The 16,928-nt window shown below is 39.7% G+C and overlaps 1 protein-coding gene across 1 annotated transcript; it reads left to right on the top strand.

Moving 5' to 3' along the window:
* The first annotated feature begins 96 nt into the window (after window positions 1-96).
* LOC130458749 (carcinoembryonic antigen-related cell adhesion molecule 1-like) lies at window positions 97-16,555 on the top strand. The gene is made up of 3 exons (XM_056825371.1): window positions 97-357; window positions 15,535-15,810; window positions 16,191-16,555. The coding sequence occupies exons 1-3, from the start codon at window positions 348-350 to the stop codon at window positions 16,517-16,519; spliced, it is 615 nt and encodes a 204-aa protein (XP_056681349.1). The 5' UTR covers window positions 97-347; the 3' UTR covers window positions 16,520-16,555.
* Window positions 16,556-16,928: the final 373 nt, after the last annotated feature.

Raw genomic sequence — 16,928 nt, 5'->3', positions numbered from 1 at the left:
CAGCTCAAAGGAGCATCACAGTGGTCCCTGGTGATGGGTTACAGACTAGGAGATGCCCTTCTTTTCTGCCATAATCTAAATATGGAATCCTTCTTTTTCCCCCAGATGGCCCAGATATTGCCACAATTGACCGTATAAGCGATCAGTTCTCAACGGGGAACAATGTTACCTTGAGCTGTGTTGCTGATTCTAACCCACCAGCACAATTCACTTGGTTACAGAATGGACAATCTGTCAGCAACTCAGCCTCATTTTCTATTATTACATCCCTGAATCATATCGGAAACTATACCTGTATTGCAACTAACTCATTTACTGGCTTGACGCGCACTGCAAACAAGACTCTTATGATCTATGGTGAGTAGCTTGATTGGGCCCCCAACTTTGTGTTGGGCTCTCTCTTTCCCTGGCAGAAATAGACATGGAGAGAAATAGACATAAGTGACATTCTGCCTCCGTGGTCCCATGGCACATTGCATTGTGGTAGAAGGAACCTTGAACTCAGAATCATGAAACTTGGATTTAATCATTCCTCCTCTGTCTATTATCTGTGTGGTAAGTGTGTCTCCTCCTTTCACATCCTCAGCTTCTTCATCTGGAAAAGTGCATAATATTTGCTCTGTATATAATAGGATTTTATGTGGGGAAAGTACTTTTTACATGTTAGGCACAAAAACATGTGAATTGTCATCATCATCCTTGTTATTGATATTGTATTATTCTCTTCTGTCCCAGTAGCATACAACCTTCTTTGTGTCCCACCTTCTAGGACTGCAGTTTCAATGACTGCCCCATACTCTTTCCTTCAGTCCCTTTCCCTTGGTGCTGTGAAACCACAGAATATTTCTAGTCTTGGTTGGAGTATAAGCTCTGGTCATGCAATGGGGCTGGTCTTGGTCCCCTTTGGCAGGGAAATTCTGGAGATGGAAAGTAGAATGTAAACTTTGTCTGCTTTCACACATAGGGATTCACCATTGCTTCTATATTTTTCCTTTTTGTAGCGTAAAATGCCACATGGAAGCATGTCAGTTATTTAACCTGATTCTGATCTATTGACTTTAGCCTCCAGTAACTGTTTCCACTGTAGAATTCCTGCTGCCCAATTAATTCACTGGTCTGACTTTCCTATGTACAGATGACAGACCCTCCATTCCCATAATCACACTAATGGCAGCAGGACCATAGAGAGGTCATCTCTGGCCTTAGTTTCCTTTTATTTCATGCAGCTTTATTGTTATAATTCTTAGGGGTATCCCAGCTTCCTGTCCCTGACTCTGGGTATATTCTGAATGGAGAGCAGGGGGAGAAATAGAATTTTGATGTGTGGAAGTGACCTCTGGAAAGTCAGATACCAACAGCATATACTTTACAGGAGGGATGACTTTTTATTGGGCTAAATCTGTATATAAGGATGCTTAAAGCACACATTTTAATTTAGCATATAATTATCTGTGTATCTTTTTTTTTTTTTGGTTAACTATTAAAGCTTCCTCAGAGGGGAGAGAAGCTTTAAGGTAGGAAGATAGAGATAGGATAGAAGTTTTAGATACCACAAGGGGGATGACGGAGTCAAATTAGAGATATGAGGTGGCAGGAATGAGTCTTTATTAATTTTCCATGAGCCACAGCTAAGCTCTGATCAAAGGACCCTTCCAAAGGCTTTTACCAGGCCAGAGATCCACATTTAATCCCACACAGGTTAGAGAGATCAAAGAGAGATAGAGAAGATTTAAAGATGGAGCTTGACCAGAGGCCAAGTCCTGCCAGGACAGCCATCAGCTAGCCTGAAAGAGAGAGAGAGAGGCAGAGCTTGCTGGGCTATATATAATCTTTGATATGCAAATATACACAGTACACAGGGATGATGATCATTGGTTAATGACAAGGTATAGGTGTGGTTTCTCTTAACCAGGTGAGCACAAAGAAACCTGTGTTCCCACTTAACCTGGGGGAAGCTGGGGTCAAGGGTCAGAGGCTTTCCCAGCCATGTGCAATACTTAGCATGCTCAAGACTGAGCATGCTCTCTTCTAAGGCAATCTGTACATACCGACTGTTCCCCTTGCCCATAGCTAGGGGTGGACTGCTACAACTATTTCCCAATTACCTTTTGACCTGGTTCAGGCAGCACCTGGCAATGTTGCAGTCTATGTATTTGACACCTGTGTTTGAAAGGAACTTTTTCTTAATTTACTTTTTCCAATTAATCACAATCTATTTTCTGTTCCCCTTCTACCTTCTACCACTAATGAAAAAGAATATGTTTGGGACATGTATGGGTTGTGTCTGCCTATAGCCACAAATTAATATATTCTTAGTTGGACACCTGAAAAGGAGAGTTAGAAACTGAGGAAAAATGGGTAAAGGGGATATAGAGAAAGAGGGAATATAATAAAGGAAGAAAGACTCAGAGCCAGGAATTAAAGAGCTTGGGATCCAGCCTGTGTGCTCCTCTGATGATGGGAGAGAGAGAGAGAGAGAGAGAGAGAGAGAGAGAGAGAGAGAGAGAGAGAGAGAGAAGAGCAGGAGCAATTCCTTGGATTAACAAGGGGGCAGTTTCTGTCGGATCAGTTTCCCTTCTCCTTGGTTTCAACTTCCTTTCTCTGAGGGTTTCTCAATACAAGTCAATCTCAATGATAAATGACCTACAGGTCAGTGATTGATGATATCAAACAAAAACACATAATCTGGAGGGAAATTCCTTTTAACACTAATATCTCTTGACCTTTCTTCCATTTTCCCCTCTCTTTACCAATACTACTACTACTACTACTACAACTACAACAACAACAACAACAACAACAACAACAACTACTACTACTACTACTACTACTACTACTACTACTACTACTACTACTACTACTACTACTACTACTACTACTACTACTACTACTACAGCTCCAAACAATTTCTCAAATTAAAATATTACATAACCTAGTGTAGGAAAAAGACTCCTGAGAAAGATCCAACACTCCATAGGCTAGCTGAGTAGGAGAATAATAGTGTATATGGCTGAAGGACTAACTTTGAGGTAGTTGCATGTCAGTGATGAGGCTTGATGAGGGAGGGGGAAAGAAACCCTGGTGCCTGGGAAGTAATCTTATATTTTAAGAAGCTCCAAAGACAACTCTTCTCTAAGTATCCCTTCTTTCTCAAGTAACTCAATTGCTCTGATTGAGACCTTAGTCAAATCATATCTGATACTTATTCAGGGACAACTACCATGTCCTTACAAAGTACAAATCATTAGTATCCAATCCCTGCAAATAAATTTAAGAACCAACAGAGTTAGCCACCAGTGTGTTCTCCTAGTGGCTCCTTTGTTCTGAAAGACTTCTCCAGTCTCCATTTCTGTATCTTTTCCAAATTTGGAGGCATGGACTTCCAAGGGCCAGGTTCCTCCTTTACCTAACTTATGAAAGGCACCTGGGATTCTTCCCTCCCAGTCCTAGAGAGAAAGCCTTGCCCTATTCTGAGCCACAGAGTGGCAAGAGCCATCCAGCCCAATCTGGCCAAGTCAGACTTGCAGAAGAGGACTTGTTTCCCAGGAGTCATATTCTCACCCATACTTCACCACCTTGTTTTTGGCACTGTATGTGAGATGTGGGTGTCTTCCTTTGGTGAGTTTTCCTGCTACTAAGGAATCTCAATAAAGAGAAATCAGAAACACATGAAGAGTTTATGAATTAGGAGAAGTCTGAAATAGACTAATAAGGCACCTCTCCATGCCAGTCATCTAGTGCTAAAGTTGCTGGATCATGCAGGAATTGGAACACTGAGGAAGCATTTCCTTCCGAGAATGGTGGTAATTCTCTAGTTCTCAGGTCTCTCCCACAGCTTTCTCCTTTTAATGGTTTCTCTTTTTCTCACAACAAGATGAAAGGGCTCAGTGAATAGAGGGGACAGGCCTGGAGTCATAAGGACCTAGCTTCAAATCTGTCCTTATTCACTTTGTATCTCTGTTACCCTGGGCATTCCACTTACCCCCAAATCCCAAGCCCTTATGCTATTCTGCTTTAGAAACAATATTTAATATATATTCTAAAACAGAATTTAAGGGATTTTTTTTAATGTGAGACCCCTGGGCCCCAGAGCAAGAAACGAGGAAGAGGATGATGTGCACTTCCTCTACCCACTTTACAAGACAGATATTCTACATTTGCTCTTTTTCTCCATAAAAATTTTCCAGGGTCAAGATGGTTTTTTTTGTTAACTCCTTTTGCCCCTTTAGGATTGGTATTCTTGCATGTTGGTGGTCATTGGTTTCTTAGCTTCTGTCTCAAGGGCTTTGCCTTGTGAGTATCTTTCGTTCCCTTTCTGAGGATTGAATGAGGGCAGGTAGATCTCTGTTGTTTATTTTTTTTTATGTGTAGTTCCTGCTTCAAAGCATTTTTTCCTAAGGCTATCTTCCTCAGCTGTTGCTTCTTGTATTTTCAACTGCAACATGGGTTTTGCACTAAGTTCATCATCCTCAACTCTGCTTTGGCTACCCTTTTGGCTGCCCCTTTGCTTCTCCTGCTGCAAGGACTGTGTTATTTAGCTTTGAGTCTCACTGCCAAGGCCAGCCACAGCCCTCAGGGGTATTCTGTGGTGCTCTCAGTCTTCCCCTGAGACTTTGGAAATTCTCCTGGCCCTGGCATTAACTGTGGTTCAGTATTTGATGTGGGGGAAAGTGTGGTCAACTAGTGCTTTGATTTGAGCAGTTTCTTTTCTTTATGGCATAGGAATCCTCACTCACTGCCTACCTTTCACACTGTGACCAGTGGGAGAGTGCCTTTATTTCTCTGGTTCTGATTTTTGTCCTTTTGAGATGCTTTGTTTTTTGTTTTTTTTAACCCTTACCTTCTGTCTTGGAGTCAATACTGTGTATTGGCTCCAAGGCAGAAGAGTGGTAAGGGCTAGGCAATGGGGGTCAAGTGACTTGCCCAGGGTCACACAGCTGGGAAGTGTCTGAGGCCAGATTTGAACCTAGGACCTCCCATCTCTAGGCATGGCTCTCAATTCACTGAGCTACCCAGCTGCCCCCTTGAGATGCTTTGTAATGATTGGTTAGAAGGAGATTCAGAGAAGCTCCTGCTATGCTGCCATCTTGGCTCTTCCCCTGTTGGTTTCTAACTGCTTCCCCTCTGGTTCTCCTGGTCATTCCCACTTCAATGGCTCACCTATTGAGATCAGCTTTATCCCTTACCCCCAGGGAATTGACCTAAACTGAGTAATCTTCTATGCACAGAGAAATGAAATGATAATCACTGTAGACGATTTAAAAAGGACAGACCATTCTTAATTCACACCTGAGTAGACTAAACTTTGAGTAATTCACACCTGAGTAAGTTCTCACCTCTTTGCTCCTTGCAAGTTTACAAGTTGTCTGACCTTTATAGGTATTTAGCACCTTTTTGAATTAGATCTAAAAATAGGCACAGCTTAAGGGTTTTTGCCTTACTATAAGTATGGGTTAAGTACTTTTCATTGTTCAGCAAGGAGTTTACAACTTTATCTTCCCCTAAGGCATGCTTAAGTATGGGTGAAGTAGAGTTCCCACTTCCTGATCTAAGTCCCTTCATTGTTTAAAATGGGGAATGGTCTTAACCAAGTGTTCTGAAGTAGGGTCTGAGAATTTTTAAGATTCACAATCCCCCCTGATGATCACTGGGTGACTAGTCTCCCCATTGATCATTTAACATAATCATCTTGTAGTCCTAAATGCACTTCTAACTATAGATATATACAATATTCAATTTTCTGAGAGGAAATTAGAGTAGTAAGGGAGGAAATAGAAAGAAAGAAAGCAAAACCAATGTTTTGCTAGGCACAATGACAGAAAGCCAAATTAGGGGCAGTCCCTTTTGTCATAAATGTGTACATTTACAATAAATGTTCAATTAAATTTTAGTTCAATCAACCATATCCAAAGTTCATTCTTGATCTTCTTGATGTAATAATGTATGTTTTTGCATCTTTCTGCAACAGTTCATTCCCTGGATTTAGGAGTTAGCAAGCTTCTTATTGAAGATCTTTTCTAGAACAAAAATCAAAATCTTGGATTTTAAATTAAAATACAGTTCCAAAGCACAAGCATTATCTTCATTTGAATGATAAGGCTGATATGTAGTACTGGATGAATGCCAAGCCCTCCTCCCTCCTTCCCCATCTCCCACATTACTAATCCTATTCTTATCAGTCCACTGGTACATGCATGCATGCATGCATGCATGCATTCATTCATTCATTCATTCATTCATTCATTCATCTAACTGACCTGGGCCACAACTGGCCATTCACCTCTATCCCACAATATTTTTCACCCACTTTCTCAGCAAAAAGTCCCTAGGCTATGGACTTGAGATACAGGAAAATGACTCAGTCCCTGCCCCCCTTCCAGGAGTATGTCCCAAACTAGAGGAACCAAAGGAAGAAAATGACTGAGACAGCCAGTATTGTCTGAATCACAAAATTTCCCTTTCAGAAAAGGAAAAATTGTTGTTCAGTTATTTCGGACATGTCTGTGTCTTCATGACCCTATTTGGTGTATCTTACCAAAAGTTATGAAGTGTTTTGTTATTCCCTTCTTCAGCTTATTTTACTGATGAGAAAACTGAAGCAAACAGGGTTGATTGTGTACTGAGGATGCCAGGTGTAATGAAGGTTGTTGGTTAAGCACAAAGCATTAGCAATCATGAGAATAATCTGTGATGTGATGCCAGGACCATTATCATTTCGATTATGTGATCTGGGATATCCAATCTTAGGAATTACCTCATTAAGAAGGGCTTTTATTACTTTCTGCCTTTTTTGTTCTTCTGGGCAATGCCTCCAACTATTCAATAAAGGCAACTACAAAAAATTAGGACCCTGTATCTTAAACCTTTTGCAAGATTGTAGGTAGATGATTCTATTTGCCAATTTATCCCAGGACCTCAATGGAATGGAAATCTCAAACTTCCTTCCAAACTCCAAATTCTTTATATTTTTACTTATAACAGTTTTTTAAAATTTTGCATTCCCACCCTCCTACCTGGTCCTGACCCATTGTGAAGACAAAAAATGTGATGTCCTTTGTACATATGAAATTATGTAAAACATATGTACATATTATCCACTTTGTAACAACAACACAAAAGCCAAGAAAAAAGAAATTGAAAGAAGTATTGTTTATACAACATTTAGACACCATCAGATCTTTCTCTGGAGGTAGAGAGTATATTTCTTCATCATAAATCCTTTGAAAATGTCTTAGATCAATGTATTGATCAGGATAGCTAAGTCATCAGTCTCTTGTGAAAGATAGGATTAACTCTCCTCTTGTCTATTTTTTTTTTTTATCTTTTAAAAAAAGTTGCTTTATTTAACTTAAAGAAATAGCACCATATGGAAATTATTTCCATTCAAACATGTTTTTATATTTTTCTACATAATATTTACAAACATGATTTGTAGCCAGTTCTGGAATAAAACATAACTTGAGTGTGGCGAATGTAAATATTTAGGATTTAAGTCTTATAGCTACTGAAATATTTCATGGAGTTATATTTTAAATTTTATATAGTCAATTTAGAACATTATTTCTTGGTTACAAGAATCATATCCTTTCCCTCTTTCTACTTCCTCCACCCCTTCCTGTAGCTGAAATGCAATTTCACTGTGTTTTATATGTGTTCTTAATCAGAACCTATTCCCATATTGTTGATGTTTGCACTAGGGTGATCATTTAGAGTCTACATGCCCAATCATATCCCCTTCCATCAATGTAATGAAACAATTCTTTTTCTTCTGTGTTTCTGCTCCCACAGTTTTTCCTTCGAATATGGATAGTTTTCTTCCTCATAGATCCCTCCGAGTTGATCAGGATCACTGAATTTGGAACTAATGGAGAAGTCTATTACATTTGATTGTACCACAGTGTATCAGTCTCTGTATAAAATGTTCTCCTGCTTCTGCTCCTTTCACTCTGCATCAATTCCTGGAGGTCATTCCAGTTCCCATTGAATTCCTCCAGTGTATTATTCCTTTGATCACAATAGTATTCCATCATCAACATATACCACAATTTTTTCAGCCATTCCCCAATTGAAGGGCATCCCCTCATTTTCAAAATTTTTGCCACCACAAAGAGTGCAGCTATGAATATTCTTGTACAAATTTTTTTTTCCATATTATCTCTTTGGGGTATAAACCCAGCAGTGTTATGGCTGGATCAAAGGGCTGACTGTTTTTTAGTGTCCTTTCTGCATATTTCCAAATTGACCTCCAGAAGAGTTGGATCAATTCACAACACCACCAGCAGGGCATTAATGTTCCAATTTTGCCACATCCCCTGCAACATTCATTACTTTCCTTTGCTGTCATGTTAGCCAATCTGCTAGGTGTGAGGTGATACCTCAGAGTTGTTTTGATTTGCATCTCTCTGATTATAAGAGATTTAGAACACTTTTTTTTCCTGTGTTTATTAATAGTTTTTATTTTTTATATGAAAATTGCCTATTCATGTCCCTTGCCCATTGATCAATTGGAGAATGGCATGGTTTTTTTGTACAACTTATTTAGCTCTTTATAAATTTGTGTAATTAGATCTTTGTCAGAGGATTTTGTTATGAAGATTTATTCCCCCAATTTGTTGCTTCCATTCTAATTTTGGTTACATTGGTTTTGTTGGCACAAACCTTTTTAGTATAATATAATAAAAATTATTTACTTTCCATTTGTGATTCTTTCTAACTCTTGCTTTGTCTTAAAATCTTTGCTTTCCCAAAGATCTGATATATACATGCTATTTTGTGTTCACCTAATTTACTTATATTTTCCTTCTTTTAACATTCATGTCATTCACCCATTCTGAATTTTCTTGGTTTATGGTTTGAGATGTTGATCCACACCCAATCACTCCCATATTGTCTTCCAATTTTCCCAGCCATTTTTGTCTAAAAATGGATTTTGGTCCTCAAAGCTGGGATCTTTGGGTTTATCATAGACAGTCTTGCTGAGGTCCCTTACCCCAAGTCTATTCCACTGATTCTCCTTTCTGTCTCTTAGCCAGTACCATTTTGCTTTGATGACCCCTGATTTATAGTATTGTTTGAGATCTGCTACTTCTAGGACATCTTCCTCCACATTTTTTTTTCATTATTTCCCTGGATATCCTTGATCTTTGGTTCTTCCAAACGAACTTTGTGATGTTTTTTCTACTTCAATAAGCAACTTTCTTGGTAGTTCCATGGGTATGGCACTAAATAAGTTTGGGTAGGATTGTCATTTTTATTATGTTAACTCATCCTACTCATGAGCAGTTAATGTTCTTCCAATTATTTAGATCTAGTTTTAATTTTGTGGAAATAGTTTTGTAGTTGTGTTCATATAGTTCTTGTGTTTGCTTTGGCAGATAGATTCCTACATATTTTATATTGTGTAGGGTGATTTTAAATGGAATTTCTCTTTCTTATTCTTGCTGTTGAGATGTATTGGAAATATATAGAAATGCTGATAACATATGTGGGTTTATTTTGTATCATGTAACTTGGGTAAAATGGTTGATTATTCCCACTAGCCTTTTAATTGATTCTCTATGATACTTTAAGTAGACCATCATATCATCTGCAAAGAGAGATAGCTTGATCTCCTCATTGCCTATTTTAATGCCTTCAATGTCTTTTTCTTCTCTAATTGCTACTGTTAGTGTTTCTAGTACAATGTTAAATAGTAGAGGTGATAATGGGCATCCTTATTTCACTTGTGCTCTTATTGGGAATACATCTAGTTTATCTCCATTGCAGATGATGTTGGCTAATGGTTTTAGATATATACTGTTGATTATTTTTAGGAAAGGCCCTTCTATTCCTATACTTTCTAGTGCTTTTAGTTGGAATGAGTGTTGTATTTAGTCAAAGGCTTTTTCTGCATCTGTTGTGATAATCATGTGATTTTTGTTGGTTTGCTTGTTGATATGGTCAATTATGTGGATGATTTTCCTAATATTAATCTGGTATGAATCCCAACTGATCATAATGAATAACCCTAAGGATCAGTTGCTGGAGTCTTTTTGCTAGTATTCTATTTAAGACCTTTGCATCTATGTCCATGAAGGAGATTAGTCTATAGTTTTCTTTCTCTGTTTTTGATGTGCCTGGCTTTGGAATCAGTACCATAATTGTGTCATAAATGGAATTTGGTACAACTCCCTGTTTGTTTATTACATCAAATATTTTGTATAATATTGGGATTAGTTGTTCGTTGTATGTTTGATATAACACACTTATAGAACCATCAGGCCCTGTGGATTTTTTCTTAGGGACATTTGTGATGCCTTGTTCAATTTCTATTTCTAATACAGGATTATTTAAGTATTCCAATTCTTTTTCTGTTTTTGCTTTCACTGGCTTTGGTATCAAAAATATATTTGGATCACAAAAGGAATTTGGTGGGATTCTTTCTTTACCTATTTTTGAAAATTCTTCCCTTCCATCTTGGAATCAATTCTGAGTATTGGTTCAAAGTAAGTTGAGAAGTAAAGGCTAGAAAAAGGGGGATAATGACATGCCTGTGGTCACACATCCAAAGTATCTGAGGCCAGATGTGAACCCTGGTCCTCCTGAATCTAGGCCCTGCTATCTACTGATCACCCCATAGCCCTCATTGCCTAGATTTTTAAGATTGTTTAAATAGCATTGAGATTCATTGTTCCTTCAGTGTGGTAATTCACTGGTATATCAATCTGATCCTGGGGACTTTTTCATAGAGAACTCATTTGTGGTTTCTTCAATGTCTTTTTCTAAGATTGAGTTGTTTAAATATTCTATTTATAATTCTGTTAATCTGAGCAATTAATCTTTTTTGTAAGTATTCATCTATTTTACTTACATTTCAATTTTGCTGGCACATGATTGCTCAAAATAAGTGCTCAAAATTTCCTTAATTTCAACTTCATTGCTAACTCATTCATCCTTTTCATTTTTCCTATTGGTTATAATGTTTTCTTCTATCTTTAATCAAATTAACCAATGCCTCATCTATTTAATTGTATTTATATTTTAAAAACCAGATCCTAGTATTATTTAATTCTGTTTTTTATTTTCTTTTGATTTTATTAAACTCTCTTTTGATTTTCAAGATTTCCTGTTTAATTGGACATTTCCTGATCTTTCCAGGGAACTGAAGTCAGTTGTATCCAGAGACAGCCCTAGAGAGTTTAAGATGCCCTAGATCACATTATGTGTCAACTGCTACTCTGAAACTTTTTGTACTAATGAGTCCTTCCTGTACTGGTAGTTCCACCTAGTGGACAGAAGGAGACCAATAGCAAGAGAGGAATATCTGAGGCCAGGGATGATTGAGCCAGCCTGATTTCCATCTGATTATAGAGGGGCAAATGTTGGAGCCCTTCCTCACCCAAGAAAGGATTGGGTTGGATGTGAGCCTGTTTATGCGTCTCATAACTGTTGCAGAGTCAGTCCAGGAATCCTCTTCAGATCAGTTTTGCAAAGCATCCCAAATCATTTTTGGAAGAGAAATGAGAAGGGAGTCAAGTCCATTAAAACTGTTTGCTGTTTGGCCTGTGTAGTCAAGGAAAACCCATAGACCAGTTTCCTTGAGATACAGCTTGCTGAAAACTCTCCTCCATCTCTCTTTATCTCTAGACTACCCTATCCCTGATCCCTTTGCTGCCTCTCCATTCTTTTCGGCTCTGTCTTCTTAAATCTTATTTCCTTAATTTTGGGGCTACATCAATCTAGGTCTACCACATCTTCTAAAAACAGAAAAGTAAAGACTTTTTGCTTGAGAAAGAAGTTGGGAAAAAAGGAGGTACAATGAATAACCCTGAAAAGAACAATGAGATCCATATCAGTAAATATTGTGTGAAAGGCAAGCTTGGGGAAGGGAGGGAGACCAGGGGCCTAGAGAAGGTCAAGAAATAGAGGAATCATCTTCATTTTTCTCCCACATTTCTGGAGGCAGACTAGGAGAAATAAGAGTCAGAGGCCACACAATCCTACTCGCCTATCTTTCTAACAAAATATAGTAGAGTTCTCAATTAGTCACCAGGATTCCAATCATAATCCCTGCCCCTTCTGAAAAAGAAGCCATTACCTCCTCTGAAGAGCTGATCTGCAGGGGCAGCTGGGTAACTCAGCAAATTGAGAGCCTGGCTGTGGATCAGGAAATCTTGGGTTCAAATCTTGCCTCAGACACTTCTTAGCTGTGTGACCTTGAGCTATTTACTTAACCCCCATTGCCTGGCCCTTCTGCCTTGGAAACAATACAGAGTATTGATTCTAATGCAGGAGGTAAGGGTTTTAAAAAAGAGTTGTTTTGTGATAGACAAGAGATAAAAGGGTACCAGAATGTTGCTGTAAGGAGAAAAGATACTGACACATTAGGAAATAGTCCCTCCCTGATCAATGTAACCACTGAGCATCCCCTGGCAGGGGCATCAAACCCCTTATAACTTGACCAGTCTTTGGAGACATGTCTCCCCTCCTCCTCAAGTCTTTTCTTCTTTGGGCTAAGCATCTCTAGTGCCCTTAATTGGCCCTTCAATAAAATATGTGTGTGCTCATGTCTCTTCTCTATGACTCTCTATTGCCTACAGACTATCCTTGAGTGTTCTTGTTCTGGCATTAAACCTTAGCCCTTCACAAAATGGCAGCAGGCATTACAGATACTTCTGGCCATACATTGTGTGCTCAAACAGCCTGAGTCTACATTTGGTACCCAGTCTCACACTCTGACTTTCCTTCCTCTGAACCTTTGTTTGGGATCTTCTTGGGATTTATACACAGCTTTTATATATGGTCTCATTTCATCCAATAACACTAAGAGGGAGAGATTATTTTACCCATTTAACAAATCAGGAGACTGAGACACAGATAGGGACTTGCTAGTAAGTCGCACAACCAGTAACATTTTGAGACAGAATTTGAACTCAGGTCTTTCTCACTCTTAGTCCAACACTAGTCACTATGTCATGTCAGTCACTGGATCCATTGATGCTGCCAAAACACCTTCCAAAAAGTCCTACCATGACCTTCATGCTCAGGAGCATGCTCACTGTTTCTTCATATTCTCCCCCCACTACAAAAGGTGGCTAGCTGACCTCAGATTTGTCACTGTCCTGGTCAGTCTCACTTGGCTTTACTGGATACAAATGGGAGGCTCATTCTTCCTCACCTTAAACTTCCCAGTGGAGACCCAGGGATGGAGTGCAAGCTCTACCAAAATAACAAGGAGAAAGGTCAAGGAAGCTGAAATATTTCTCACTTATACCTGTAAAATTGGAAATTAATTTTAAGACAGCTGGCCATGGATGACCCAGGAAGGAAGCCTGTTGATGATCCTGGATGTGCCCCAGGGATTGCTCTGGCACACTGTGAATCTTAAAAATTCTCAGACCCTACTTCATAACACTTGGTTAAGACCATTCCCCATTTTAACAATGAAGGGACTTAGTCAGGAATGTGAGAACTCTACTCCACCCATACTTAAGCATATTTTAGAGGAAGATAAAGTTGTAAACTCTTTACTGAACAATAAATAAGTACTTAACTCATACTTATAGTGAAACAAAAGCCTTAAGCTAAGTCCATCTTTAGGAAGGTGCTAAGTACCTATGAAGGTCAGGCAACTTGCCAACTTGTAAGGGACAAGCCTTAACAAAAGAGGTATGAGGTTTTAGTCTACTCAGGTGTGAAATAAGAATGGTTTGTCCTTTGGAAAATGTCTACTGTGATTGGTAGATGTGAGAACTTAGGGGAGGTGACATAGGAGAAAATTCTCTTTAAAAGGAAATCAGAAGCTGAGAGAAAAACTCTCTCTGAGGACCTCTCTCTGAAGAGGTTTCATATGGCCAAAGATGAATGGGAGAGAGGCAGCTTGCCAGAGCTGCCTGGAAGGGCTTGGTGGCTGAACTTAGATGGAGATTGAGCTGGCCAAAGGTGAACTGGTATCTCTCTGAACACTAGAGTCTTGCTTGGGACAAATCTTGTGGTGAGTGTAAAGATTAAAATTTAGGGGAGATGGGGAGACTGAGGCAGGTAGAAATTAGTTTCTCTCTGCAAGAAGTATTATATTTTTTAAAGGTTTATTAAAGGATTAAAGATTAAAGAATATACAAGTAAGAAACATGTGCCTAGGCCAGAGGCCTAGACAAAATAACCTCACATCACGCAAGAGACGCTCCTGCTGCAAAACGGAAGTCCAAAAGCCCCAAGCCCCCCTCAAAAGCTTTTGAATCAGCTTAAATCCCTTCTCAATCTCGGCCCAGGTGAGATTACAAGGCATTCTGGGGAAGTGGAGGAAAGGCTCGTGGGGATTGTAGTCCTGTATCTGAGTCTATTTTTTACATGAGTGATAAAAGACTGACTGATCTCTCTCTTAAGGCTTAAAAGCCTAGGCTGGCCTAAGCTGGCCTATCTCTTTTCTCATTGTTTCCTCTTATTCTCTCTCTTTCATTAATTCCTTATTTGTATTAATTAAAATCTCCATAAAACCCAGCTGACTTGGTTATATTTAATATGTGGGAATTTTTCCCGGGTGACCACTATATTTTTGATTTGAAAACATATCTTTGAGGTCACAGTTTAAGGCAACCACTCTTTTATCTGTAACAGTTTATGCCAAACTCCTTTAATTATTACAACACATACCTCTCTCAGTGAGGTATTTTAACTTCCAACTAGAGATCAGGAAAGGTCTCTCCTTGGACCATAAAGGCTCAGGGAAATTTAGTCCCCATTAGCTTAGATTCCCAGCAAAAAACCTCATGTGAGCTTGAAGATCACCTTCAACATTCTCATTCTCATCCTGTAGGGCAGGAAACACCAAAGGAAAGTAAAGATCCCAAAGCAGGGAATTCTAGAATCTTCTGTAAAGGGTATGGACATCCTGGGGGCAAATCATGTCCTATGCTCTAGAGATGCTATTGTGGGTTCAATATATCCAGACTTGAAACAGGTCTCACCTGACTCCCAGCCAGAGGCTCATCCTTTTGTATCCTGATAAGAACTGATCTATTCCCACTCTCTGCCTTTCCTTTTCTTTCTTCGACAGAGTTAAAGTAATGTTTCCCTTTCTGAGCACAATCTCCCCATGGCCTGACTTTAGTCTATCCACACCACCGGCTCCCAATATCCTTATCAAGCTGTCAAGGTAAGGGACCCTGGCTTCTGGAAGTCCAGGCCAAGGAATCATAAACTCTTGGTGGTTCTGCCAAGTTAGAAAGGCCTCAAATCCAAGCCCAGGTGCTGGATGAAGTGGTCTATCATCCCCAGACCAGCTTGCCTCAGACCAGAAAGACTGAGCACCAGGGGCTTGGACTCCATGTGAATGTCTTTGTCAGTCACAGAACTGAAGAAGAACTTTTCTTAAGGCCTGGAGGAGATGAGATCTGCACCATAGAAAGGGGTGTCTTTGCCTTTGAAATCACAGGTTTTTAGTCTCTGGCCCCCAGCCTTGCCAAGGTCTTAGACAGGCCACTTCCAAACCACTTATAAGGTTATAAGATAAGAAAAAGTACGAATACAGTCATTTTCTGTCTATTCCCTGCACAGCACCACTGTCCAAACCTACCATCATCACCTCCAACAATACTGCAGTGGAGACCAAGGACTTCTCAATGACATGCAATGCTACGGGTCAAATTCACGCTTACCGGTGGTTCATAAATGGACTTGCCCTAGGTGGTAACAGGATACAGCTGTCGCCGGATAAGAGGACACTCACTATCCGCAGTCTCAGAAGAACGGAAAACAAAGGGCCCTATGTGTGTGAAATCGAGAACCCATTGTTTAGGAAAAGGAGTAATCCATTCACACTGAATGTTACCTGTGAGTATATTGCTTCTTCCTATATGGTGCCTTCTTATAGCCTGGTGGTGTGTTCCCAGAGGCCCAGGCTAATTCAGTCCCTTCTCTGAGAGCTAAAGAGGTAGGCTCTGAGGTTCCCAACCCCCTTCATCTTTAGGGAGCCCAAATTGGCCTTGCCATGTGTTCTGGTTGAGGGTGGCCAGCCAGGGTGCTGAACTGGAGAAAGCCCTAAGATCTTCCAAGTTCAGATCCACACTGGAAAAGTAGAAGATGAGTTGTGAATTTCCCAGCTCAAAGGAGGATCAGGGAGACACAGTGGTTCTTGGTGATGGGTTATAGACTAGGAGATGCCCCCTTATTTCTGCCATAATCTCAATATGGAATCCTTTTCTTTCTTCCAGATGGACCAGATAACGCCACAATTGTACATTCAGCCAATGAGTACCCTACTGGGGCAAATATTACCTTGAGCTGTGTTGCTGATTCTAACCCAGCAGCACAATTCACTTGGTTACACAATGGACAAACTGTCAGCAACTCATCCACATTTTCTGTTATTGCATCCCTGAATCATGCTGGCACTTATACCTGTACTGCATCTAACTCATTCACTGGTTTGACGCGTACTGCAACCAAGAATATTATAATCTATGGTGAGTATCTGGATTGGGCCCCCAACTTTGTGTGGGGCTCTCTCTTTCCCTGGCATGACAGAAATAGACAAAAGTGACACTCTTCCCCCCCCCCCCGGTCCCATGGCACAGTGCATTGTGGTAGAAAGAGCCCTGAGCTCAGAATCATAAAACTTGGATAGAATCCTTTCTTTTCTGTCTACTCTCTGTGTAGTAAATGACTCCTCCTTTTGAGGCCTCAGTTTCTTTATCTGGAAAAATGAATTACATTTTCTCTGTATATAATAGCATTCTATGAGTAAAGGTCCTTTTTATATGGTAGGTATAAAAAGCATGTGAGTTGTCTTCATCATCCTTGTTATTGTTATTGTATTATTCTCTTCTGTCCTAGTGATATACAACCTTCTTCATCTCCCAAATTCTAGGACCGCAGGTTCAATGACTGCCCAATACTCTTTCCTTCAATCCTTTTCCCTTGGTGCTGTGGAACCACGGATTATTCCTAGT

This window comes from Monodelphis domestica, chromosome 4, assembly GCF_027887165.1.
Source record: "Monodelphis domestica isolate mMonDom1 chromosome 4, mMonDom1.pri, whole genome shotgun sequence".
Taxonomy (NCBI): Eukaryota; Metazoa; Chordata; class Mammalia; order Didelphimorphia; family Didelphidae; genus Monodelphis; species Monodelphis domestica.
This window is presented reverse-complemented; position numbering and strand designations above follow the sequence as displayed.

Coding starts and splice junctions, on each gene's coding strand:
- LOC130458749 (XM_056825371.1), top strand. Junction 15,811..16,190: donor ATTCACACTGAATGTTACCT/GTGAGTATATTG, acceptor TCTTTCTTCCAG/ATGGACCAGATAACGCCACA.